Raw genomic sequence first — 12320 nt, forward strand, 5'->3', positions numbered from 1 at the left:
TTCACCACCCTCATTGTAAAAAATTTCTTCCTTATATCTAGTCTAAATCTACCCTCTTTTAGTTTAAAACCATTCCCCCTTGTCCTATCGCAACAGGCCCTGATAAAAAGTTTGTCCCCATCTTTCTTATAGGCCCCCTTTAAGTATTAAAGCCTATATTGTGTAGGCCTATACTACCTCATCCCCCCCCCCATCCCCAACACCTTTAGACCCCATGAGATAAAATAGCTGAGGCATAAACTGCGTAGTCAGTTGAGAAGCAATTTCTAAGAAACATTTGCCTTTCCTAGCTATGTACTGAGTCATGAAGAAGAGAATGCAAGGACTGCCATACACCAGTTCAGATCGGACAGCAGGTAGAAAATTATTTCCTGCCAATCTCAAGTGACTGAAATAATTTGAAGAAAGTAATGCATTACCACTATTTGGACTTTGAGAGACAAATCCATCCAAATTAATGGCTATTTTTAACCTTCTTTCTGACAGGGAAATATTACAAATGCAGGAATTCTTTTGGGTGTTTCCCAGTTTCCCTTCTCAAGCATTAAAAAAATTAGCTCCATCTAGATGCTTTTCTAGTTTCCATTTAATCAGGCTCCTGAATAGCTGGGATATAATCTTACCTGTTTCTAATGTAAAAGTGAGTATCTTAATACCAAGTACGTATTGTGTATATCATAGTCCACACTACTGGGGAATCTTATCAATGTATATAACTATCGGAAGGGCAGGTGTTAAGAAGAGGGAGCCAGGCTCTTTTCAGTGGTGCCCAGTGACAGGACAAGAGGCAATGGGCACAAACTGAAACATGGGAAGGTCCATCTAAACATCAGGAACCACTTTTTTACTGTCAGGGTGACTGAGCACTGGCACAGGTTGCCCAGAGAGGTTGTGGAGTCTCCATCCTTGGAGATACTCAAAAGCCATCTGGACATAGTCCTGGGCAACCAGCTCCAGGTGACCCTGCTTGAGCAGATGACCACCAGAAGTCCCTTCCAGCATCAGCCGTTCTGTGATTCTGTAATTCCACAATCGTCCCTGCTAACTTTAGACCTGATAAAAAACAACCGTTCCCTCATGCCCAAGGTATGGAAGTGAAGGAGTAGAAATTAATTGAAAACTCTCCAAGTGTCACTTGACAAGAGTGAATTGAGGATCACTAGGATGCCAGATCTCACTGTTTGAAATATGGAGTGGTTCAGTTACAAAGGTATTTTTTATTTTGTACCTATAACCTCTTATTAACATCACTACCATTTTTCTTTTTTGGAAACATGATTAAGAATACAAACCTAATTGAGCTAAGGAAAGTCTTTAAAAACTTTTCAGAAGACTCATATACATAGTTGTTTACCTATTGGATAACAGATTATCGTGCTGAAAGATGGTATCTCAAGCACTTCTGAGCAGTGAGACATTTTATAGTACACACTCAATTCCTTATACCAGTGTACAAATCAGTTATCTCAGTAGGAACTCCAACTGTTGTCAATATGAAGAACAAAAAGCTAGTCACATATATGACTTTCACAGTGCTTTCAGCCTTCTTATTTTCTCTGATAGACACAACAGTAGGCATCTGCACAGACAGGTGCTGCGTTCTACGGAAGCGAAGCAGAAGTCTTTTGGCATGAAAGTCAATTTACAAAAAGTGATTAATAATCCTTTACACTTGGACAACATGGATGTTTTTTCTTCCACGGCCCAGCCACTGGCTCATCTGATTACCTTCTTACATGGCCTCAAGACTAGAAAATGTAGATGAAATTTGACATGACCTTTATACCTACTTTTATTCCTTCTTGCTATGCAGGCTTTTAAAAAACAATAGAGAACTGCAGAGTTATATTTAGATGCGAAGTGATGGCAAAAGAATAACTGCACAATGACAAACCTTTATGCAATGACTTATAGGTGTAATGGTAATACTCTTAAGACTGCTTTGAACTGATTGGGTCTAGAAGTTTAAGACAATTATAGGTATTTCAGAGTTCAGTTCATAAAGACAGTGGGCAGAGCAGGTTCGAAGGAGTAGGGATTTGGGGGTTCTTATTGTTGCTTTTCTCTTTTTCTTTTTGTGATAATGAGACAAAACCATGCAGACACCAAAGAGGAAACACTGGGTAATACTACTTATGATCAAACCTCTCTGACCAAAACTAGAAGTTCTTAAAATTATTGGGTAACTGCTGAAAAAAGAGACTAATTTGTAGTATCCTATAATATACTTCACTTAAGTAGCCATAATGTTTTAGCATGAACACTTCTACACAAAATAAAATAATAAAAATTCTTTTAAAAGACTTACCTACTGGCACTTCTAAAATAAAGTCTGGTGTTTTGTCATAACCCTTTGCACGAAGCTGATCTTCAGCTATACATAGAGAATAAGAACTATTGTTTATAAAACTATTCTATGAAGTAGACAGCAGTATAATTAATTTCATTTTAAATAAGAGTGCAAGAATTACTAATGCAGTCATACATATCTTTCTTACGCATGCAATGCTGTGTCAGATTAAATGAACCTTCGTAGAAAACCTGAAGCATGGATATAAAAATGCTTCTTTGTCATCCCTGCATTTTTATGTCTTCATTATAAACATCATTAATTCAAGCTGTCATATAGTATTTTATAACCCCCAAATATTCAAAATAAAGAGGTATTTCGCTGATTGGAAGAAGAGTCTCCCAACATTAGGAAGCTGTTAAGATTAATCCCACCAACACCACAAATGTAGATATACTGTAGCTGCCTTCTTGGTTTTATTTTAATTTTAGCATAAAGTTGTTAAAAAAGGAACAAGAAAATCCTTCTCTTCTAGAAATTTATTAAAGGAGAGACAAGCCACAATTTTAGTTTTTCTTGCATCCGGCATTCTATAGAATTTATCCAATTTTAGAACATACAAAGATTTAGAAATTCTGTTAACATTAACTATACAACTCTATTGCTTACAAATATTAGAACTGAATATTTCAAGAAACAATAATAAAGAGTGAGCAAGATAAAACTGCAAAAGACAAAAGATGCTTCCTTTAAAAAAAAAAAAAGCCCAAAGCAAGCCCTTAATATTTTCTAAACTATTGTCCTTGATTTCCGATACCATTACATTGGTATTTCTGAAACGCCATTTCTCCATTAGAATTCGGAGTGACCTGGTCATTCAATTCCAGGCATGGCTTTCTGTCTTCACCCAAGCTCAACTAATGGCACTACCTAGTAACAAGTAAGGCTGTGTAGCCCCTTAACACCTACTGGGCTGTTGACATTGTCATGCATCCCATTCGCCTTTCTACATCACCTTTGATTAAAATTAATGGTCCATTCTCACTGTTGGGTAGCTTATTTCCAATCCATTTATCAGGTTAGGACAGTAGTTTCATGGCCAACGTTCAGAACTCAGTTTTAGAATACTTTGTGCATATCCTGAAAGGTCAGCAATTTGAGTCCAAGTAACATTTTGATGACAAGAAAAACATATACTCTTAGAAATAAAAATATTTTAAAAGTGCCTAAAGCAAACTTCCCTCCTCTTTCTCATTGAAGAATATAACTCTGAAGTATTTTTTTTATACAGGGAACTAATACTGAAAGTGGGACAGGAGTAAATTTGGAAAGTTGTACATTCACTTAAGTGTAAACTGCAATAGCTGATTATTCTTTTTGATAGCTGTAGTATTTCTTTTGAAATTTTATTAGAGTATTTCTTCACTGTAAGCACACTATATTGTAAATACAAGTCTTTGCAGTGCAACACTTCATTATATCACCCAATCAGCTATTAAACTTTTCTAGGATTTGGAGACAGACTTGGTTGTTGGCTATTTTTTCAAAGATTGTCAGGTATACGGATAAAAGATTTTTAGATTAGCAAGGTTCTGATTTAACAGAACCTATGAATAGAGAGTTTTATGCCATAACATAAAAATGAATTGATGTTCTAAGTAATCTCTTAATCTTGATAAAAATAAAGAATAATCCAGTTTTATCCAACTCTATTTAACTGTAACCTGCTCTTAATTGTTTAAAACAGTCTAGAAAAGACAACAGGATGTCCCAGCTGAAATTTTCATTATTTAAGAACGCACAAATGACAATAAAAGTTCAGTCTTTTCTACCACATCTAACAAATGCTAGTATCACAAATTCAGGGAAATGTACCTTAAAAAACCCCACTGAAAATCAGGACAGATGTGAAAACATTTCCTGATGGGTCAACTTGGCAGGTCTCTGAACTGGAGTTTGCATCAGCATTACTTTTAGTATTCTTCAGCAGACTCTTTTTTCAAGGATTTCCGATTACTTTTAAAATCATTTGACACTGATGCATAGCTTGAAAAAGAACATGTTTTTTGTTTTAAATCTGTTTTTGAATGTTTTCACTTGGTTTCTCCTAACATTTTGTATTATGATAAACATTGGAAAATATGTTAAAAAACACATTTATTATTGATGTGAATTGTCTATCATGTGCAGGAACATAATTATATATTACTCTTCAGGTATTTTGAAGCTTTATAATTTGGGGAAAAAAGAAAAATAATTACAGAAACTCCCCACAATCACCATAAACTTTTTTTTTTTTAAATCAAAACCCCACCAAAAGAAAAGAAGTTCTAGCTTTTCAGCCCAGGTATGTTTCAGAGGTAGCATTCTGCGCCATAAAAAATCTTTTAGCTCTTGCATGGATGAAGGGAACAATTTAACAACTGCTTGAAAGCCAGCCCATAGCAGCTTTGACAGTTACATTTATGCATCCTCAGATTTGAAAATTACATTGAAACAGCCCTAATAAGTAGCTATTCTACAGATTCCCCATTAATTTAGATTTCCAACAAAACTGGAGCTTCATCTTTACCATAACTTCACACTCAATCATAACCATTTAACACCTCATTGTTCTTATACTAGCCTCTGGATATAACAAAGAAACCAAACATTCTTCTGTTGATGCATGAATGAGCAGCAACTGCAAATTTAAGCTTACAGCAGAAAACACCAATCAGATTTCATGATTTATATCCAGGTTACTACTGAGGGACATCATGGTGGGAACCAAAGGAGGATAAGATTCCAGACAAAGGTCAGTACCTTCCCATTATAGCTAAAAGCTTTCCTAATATATTCATGGCAAAGATATAAAAAAATAAAGATCCTATCTATACAGAACGTAGAAATTCCTGGCGTTTCAGTATGGCAAGTGAAGCTGTTAGCCTGTTTTGACAGAATGCTTCCATTGATCACTTTAATCTCAGGCAAAGTGATGAAGACTTGAGAGCTGTGTTTTTGCTGAAGAGAGAATGCGGTGGGCTTCTCATGAACAGTAGATTAATAAAATGCAAACTCCATTAGTTTGAACAGGTTTCCAATCAATTTCTGGGTGAATCTGAAGGCGCTACTTCTGATCTGCAGGCTTTGAAAGCTAACTGCTCTAGAAACAAACAAATTACGTCCTGGACCTGAAAAGCTGTTTCATGCTCCAAGACTATACTGGGGCAATTTATATTCACTGTGTCCTTTGTGTTTTCTTCTCCTGTAATAGACTCTCTGTTGGCCACGTGAACATAGCTGATACAAAAAACTTACTAGAATATGAAGAATAGTAGACTGGAATAGTACACTAACATGGGAACTGCAAGAATTCTGTTTCTTTAATACGTGTTAAAAAGTAATGAAATTGCGAGTACAGCAATCTAAGTCATAAGCCATCTTCACAACTGGAATGCAGTCTTACTCATAGACTAACAAAGCCTGAATTTGTTGACCTATAGGAAATACTGTCATCTCTTCTTTTTTCCTGAAGTTTTCTTCAAGCAGCTTTGGAACTAATTTTTTGGAAAGGAAAGATTTTACTGCAAGGGGTTCAGTAGGGTTCATCTTGCAGATACTTAGGAAAAGCTTTTTTTTTTTTTTTTAAAAAAAAAGAATCACACCTAGAACCTTAGAGACACATGCAATGCACAGAAATAATAAATACAACCACTTAACATATCTTAAAACACAACTAAACAATACTTCAGTATAGATAAAACGTAAACAATGAATTAAGCTCTCTCATTTATATCTTTATATTCTAATGAGTTAACCCATTCTAGATATTTTGATTTGACAGCACAAATTTCTTGGAGCTTATTTCTAAAGACAAAATTGATGCTTATCCAAGGTCATGAAACATTAACATTTAAGTCTGATTTGTGTACTACACAAGCTTGCACAAGCCAAATAAAATGATAATTGTTGGGTTGAGTATCCATTAGTGAGTTATCTAGTCTATTCCCTTGTATCGTGACAGGATTGATTTCATTACCAGCTTTGATGGATGAGTGTCAAGTCTAGCCTTGAATTTTTCATTGAAGGTGATTCCATAACCTTCCCTGGCAGCTTGTTTTACACTTATTGTTCCTAGAACTGTTTAGTATTTTAACTCAACATCATCTCTGCAATTACAGCTTAAGCCTATTACTTCTACCTCTGCTCTTATAGCCAAGTAGGAAAAACTACCTCCTCACATTTTCACAGTGTCATTTCCAAGTTCGTATGCAATAGTTATTCCTGTCTTTTTTTCATTTTTCTCTAAAATAAAAGAGCACACTAACTCTGTTCCTTAATCATATGGACAAATCTTTTAAAAACTTTAATACTCTTTCTAATTTCTTAAATTTGTTTAAGGTTTCCAAAATCTTAACCTGAATCTAGCCTTAGGAGAGATCATAGTTTCTGGTAAAACCAGCAAAATTCCCTGATCACACAAATTTAGTACAACACTCAACCATTAACAAAAGACAGCATTTCACTTTGTTACTGTCTCATCACATAAGGAATCCAAGATTTAAGAAGTCATTCTTAAGTTTATTATCACAATAAGAGAAATTATGCTTTAAACTCTAATCATTGTTTTAATGGCACTCATATATAAGAAACACAGTGCAGGCTGAAAGAAAAAAATGAAAATAACTTCCTAACTAATTAATCCTTAAAATAACTTTAAATACAAGGATTGTGAAAAGACTGCTTGCATTGGTTGGGAGACAGGGGGCAAAAATTCAGCAGAAGCCGCACAGAACGCTAAATGAGTGAATGCTCTAGCAGTTCTTTAATACATAAAGCATTCTGAAGCTAATATTTTTTATGCTTCCTCCTAAGTCTCATAAGGCCTAGATTATGGCTAATATCTCATGACACCAAAAGTAATACTGCAGCAGATATTAAAGCATTTTTTTCAGCTACTTATTCTATAAAATATTAATTGCAAGCCTGTGCATGTGCTGTATGTATAGGGTATTAGGTAACTGAGTTCCTGCTCAGTTCTAAATCAATAAAAGATAACATGTACAGCATCAATCATTTTTTACTCTTCCTTTACTACCTAATACAAAGAGCGTCGAGGCTTATTTTTTTCTTACGTAAACAGTCACAGAAATCTTTGAAGTTAAGGATTCACTGGCTAGCCTCTACTACAGATTCTTACCTATGAAAGAGAGATTTTTTTCCAAAAGCATTTCTCGCAGCAAGACTTCATGCTCATGCCCAATAGCGCTGATAGCTTTAGGTTAAGAAATGGAAGATTACTTTGGAAAAGAATCAACTTCAGAAAAACATCATAGGTAATTAATGATAAAATTTATTGGCCTTCATCTGCATTTCAGAAGTGACCAGTGATTTGAACTCTAAGTTTTGAAATTCCTTACAGGGATTTTCAGAGGCATTTAGCACTTTGTGAAAATCAGACTACTGTATCATCAGCATATATTTTACAAAATTAAGACCCATTAGATCGTATTTATTCAGTATAAATAAGGGTAAATTTCAATTTTTGCTTTAATTCCCCCCCCCAAATTAAAAGAAAGTGTGAGCTTAAAACGTGTCGTTGAATACCTTTTAAGTTGCTCTTTACTGACTGGTAGATCAATTCTCTAATTCAGCAAAGAATGAAATAAACTGTCTTTTTGCTTATATTCTGAAATTGATAGGTACTACATCCATCTGAAACATCTTACTGTAACAAAACATCCTTTTAATTGATTTTTCAGAAGCATGAACTAATGTCAGGGAAGGATGAAATAATATTTTATAGTGAAGTCCTTTTCACTTCACTGACGGCCTGTTGATCTAATCTGCTATTCTTAGCAATATGTTAAAAAGTCACCACATCAAATATTTTTAAAGTATCCTCCTGGAGGTCAAAGTTCTATTCTGGAAGCTTTTAAGAAGAATCTTATGGAACAACATGATAAAGGGCCTTACATTAAAACCAGTTAAGTTCCTAATTCTGTTTAGAATAACTTCTGAAAACTTTAACTACAGATCACCTTATCATTAGAGTTAATTACTTAATTTATATCAACACTTTATGCTGAACAGCAAAAAAGCTAATTGTACGGAATCATTTCATATATATATAGTTTTTATCAACTGAAACTATGTATTATGTTAAACACTACTAGCAGTTACAGAACAAAAGGGGCAAATGAAGAACAGCAAAAATGTAAGAAAAATACTGCAAACAGAATTTATAATGCGCCATAAGCAGAAACACTTAGACTTAGTCTATAATAATACCTGTTATTGATGTATGGCAATGACCATGGGGCAAAACTTGTAAATAACCTCACAATCCATTTTCTACTCATGCAATCTAGCAGCCTAGTTTCCCGTAAGCATCTGAACTATTACTGAAAAATAGCCTCTTGGCATTTACAAAGAGGTTGACTTCATACTTTAGTCCATGCATATACAATTAGATAGTTATATTTAAAATCAATATGCAATCCTTCAGAAGACATTATGCTTTTAAAACCTTAACTTTAAATTGATTTTTAACTGTTTTATGCACCTCAAAATTAACATCTAATTCAGCAACATACTTGCAGATAATGCACTCGCACAGCTTAGTATTAAACTTTTCTGTACCAAAATGGAATTGAAAAACTCCTCACTATTCTCATTGATGTCACTGCGTATTCAATAACTTCACTTGAGCCAGAATCTGAAGAGGATAGAAAAGACCTTTTTAGACCACAGTTAAGTTATTCTTAAAAACTGTTCATAATTCTACATATGTGTTATTATTACTTTTAAACATGACACTTTCAAAGGACTATAGCCAGCTTGTTCATCAACAAAATATTAATCTTAAAATTCTGGATATGAAAATTAGTGATCAACAACCTTTTAAAAAGTGTCACTTATTAGATTAATCCACTTTCAGAGAGCTGTGTTTAATGTTGAAGATAGTCTCTATGAATACTTAAAATTATGGTTAAAACCACAAAATACAAATACAATTAGAACTCTATCCTGCTGCCGTTAAAGTTAATGGGAGCAGGGCTGAGCCTGCGGTAGACACCAGGCAAGTATTTCTAGTGGAAAGAACGTCTCTTTAAGGGGTGACCACTGCATGTATCACAACTACAAGAAGTAGTGTTTTTCATGCATAACTAAACATCACTGTAGCTTTCCTATCCTGCACTATGTTCACTGAAAGTACAGTGAAATCCAGATCTTTCCCCAAACGGCATGCAGAGATTTATGCAAGGATTCTCTAGGGCTTGGGAGGGAATTGCTTTGCTAGCCTGCTCAGTGATAGCAGGCCATGATTTTTAAATTGTTCCATTGATAGCAGACTGAAACAGAAGAGCTACTCATTCAGGACTTTACTAAAACAGATTTGGGGTCGCAGCGATCATTCCTAACAAATTATAATCTTAGTCTGGAATACTCAGTACTGTGTGGAGTTCCCCCAGTATCCTCACTGGATACTGAGGATCTCTAATTAACCAGTTCAACACTACAAAAAAACAAATCCCTAAAAATTCAAGCTACATAGGGTTTTTTCTACAGCTAGCCTCATTTCCTTTAAGAAGAAGAGAAAGTAAAAGAACTGCACTGGAATGTCACATACGAGTTTAAAAATACTAATCGGTCAATCACACCTGAATTGCACTTGAAAACATTCCAATTAAAACTCATATTCATAACAAAGCAATGCCATAATGTTGAACACTATCTATGCAACTTATTAATTTAATCACAGAATAGTTGAGATTGGAAGGTAGAGATCATCTAGTCCAACTCCACCGCTCAAAGCGTGGTCAACTAGTCTTAATAGAAAACCAGACATGCATTTCAACTAATCAAAACCAAAGAGGTTCAATCAGGCATATGAACGTGTAGCCACCAAACTGACAGCTTCCCGTGGTCCATCTGATTTTTGTTAAACAGCGTAAGAGAAAGCTCTGCAGTGACCCTCTAGCTGATTGAATGTAAAACAGAGGAGTATGAAACGTGTTTTGTGAAGCAGAACTTTATGTCAGGTTAAAGCTAGACACATCTCTTCCACACAGTCTAAGCTCGTCAATTGTGCACCTAAAATTTTATGGGAAAGGATACTGTTTGATGCAGTCCACCAGTGGTCCATAACAACAGTCATTCACAGTACACTGCAGACAAATAAGAGAAGTAGTATAGTGATGGGCAACTACAAAACCATTATAGTTAAACAGTATCTTAAAAACCAGTAATTACTTTTCTTCAAAAAGGCTATCAGATGCTGTTCAGATTTAATCACGGAAAACCAAAACTGCATGCTTTTATTCACTATAAAAGCAAGCTATTAAAAAGTGAAATGCTCCCCTCACAAATATTGCATTGCCATTTATGGTGCACCCTGACCTCACTGATAGTTTACGATGACAGTAATTAAATGAGGTTTAAAATCTTGTACTCTGCTAGGCAGATAACAGCATTGCCACAGGAAAAAAAAGAAGACAAAAAAAGAAAAAAAGACAACTGTGATTAATACCTGATAGACTTGATTTGCTAGAACTCCATCTGGAATCTGAGAAGGGTCCCGTAGCATACTATTTATAAAAGTTTTGGAGGCTAGAGAAATAAAGAATAAAAACATACAAAAAACCTGTTAGCTCATTTATCCACTTGGCAGGAAGAGAGACATACTTTTATAAGGAAAACATTGATGATGTTGATAATTTTCAAAATTATCCAACCAGCGACTACAAACCTATAAATTTGTAGCTACTTACCCATTCTGATATGATTAACTCTAAAAGTCTTCAAACACCAAAGGATTTTATTAGCGCAGGGTGAAAGCAGGCCCTTGTTTACTTATTCAGTTTCACTGGACAGTTTGTGCTTCAGAAGCATCATGCAGCTCCTGAGGAAACTGCTTAGTATAAAGAAAATGTAACTCAAAATAACCTCCATATCCTATGAGAACTTAAGGAAGAAGATACGTAAAAATTCAAAACAGCCTTTAAAAACAATGTTTGGTCTCAACAATCTTAAGCACTTCATAGACTTGACGATTCCAGTTTAGTAGTTTTCAAATTTATTTATTTACTTATTTAGTGTGGACACATTTATTTGACTGTGTTTAAAAGCTGGGAAAAGGCTTTCTGTGCTATTTTCAAATGTATAAATCTAAGACACAGAAGAAATCACAAGTGAATTTAGGACTATTTATCAGTCTTTTATTCACTGATATTGACACCACAATGAAAAAAATAACGTGAATCAGGAGATGCCTTCAGTTTATTTTCAAATATAGTCCTTGCAAGCACTGGCATTGTTTTCTCTCCAGATGCTTAATCTGGGTAGTCGCATATACCAGTTAATTACTAATAGGAGCGGAAAGACTTTATTCTAGAAAAATGCCTTCCAAAAACATCAAACATTTCATTTTACAATTTCTCAGAGAAAAAACAACACTGCTGCACAAGCACAAGCCGCCTCCTTCCTGGGAACAACTGCTGATAGAGTTCAGCTGGTGGTATATTTATACCATTGAATCCTTAAGTGTAGACCAGGCTTGAAACTAGCAAGGTTCCCCGCTTTGCCAAAGATTTCCTGTGACTCCAGGCAAATTCCTTTAACCTGTGTGTGCTACAGTCATGTAAACAAAGAGAAAAACTACTCTCTTCCTGTTCTTCATCTGTTTTGCCCCAATTCAGGGCCAAAGCTTTGTCATTCTCTTCAGTGATTAAATCGAAAGCCTCAGATGACACTGTGAAAAGGATTCCTGGAACCTGCGACATGAAGGGATCTGCCATATAGGCAGCAATGCTACTACTACTAATGAATGTGTGTAAATGCTCTGCTGAAAGTAAAGGCGATGGTCATTTTAATGTTCTCCCCAAATGTTGTCTCCTAAAAGCATCACATTCAGTTGAAAATAGTATTTTCAAGAAAATATTTGGTTTAGAAAACTATACCCTAATGCAAAGGAATATAAAACCCCCAATCAGTTTAAAGGCTTTGCAAGAGCTACAAAGAATGGCATCATCACAGGCAGGAGCAA

At 35.1% G+C, this 12320-nt stretch overlaps 1 protein-coding gene across 4 annotated transcripts in view; it reads right to left on the reverse strand.

Annotated features, from left to right (window-relative positions):
- CDIN1 (CDAN1 interacting nuclease 1) overlaps positions 1 to 12320 on the reverse strand; it is a 128367-nt gene that overhangs the window by 64468 nt on the left and 51579 nt on the right. For all 4 annotated transcript variants that reach the window (XR_012995912.1, XM_076344930.1, XM_076344929.1 and 1 more), the window contains 4 exons: positions 10806 to 10885; positions 10394 to 10443; positions 7473 to 7540; positions 2309 to 2374 (listed from right to left, as the gene is read on the reverse strand). Coding sequence is in view for 3 of the 4 variants with exons in the window: in XM_076344930.1 (XP_076201045.1) it covers positions 2309 to 2374; positions 7473 to 7540; positions 10394 to 10443; positions 10806 to 10885 (264 nt within the window). In the remaining variant the exon portion in view is untranslated. The remainder of the gene's footprint in view (positions 1 to 2308; positions 2375 to 7472; positions 7541 to 10393; positions 10444 to 10805; positions 10886 to 12320) is intronic.

The sequence above is a fragment of the Aptenodytes patagonicus genome, chromosome 7 (genome assembly GCF_965638725.1).
Source record: "Aptenodytes patagonicus chromosome 7, bAptPat1.pri.cur, whole genome shotgun sequence".
Taxonomy (NCBI): Eukaryota; Metazoa; Chordata; class Aves; order Sphenisciformes; family Spheniscidae; genus Aptenodytes; species Aptenodytes patagonicus.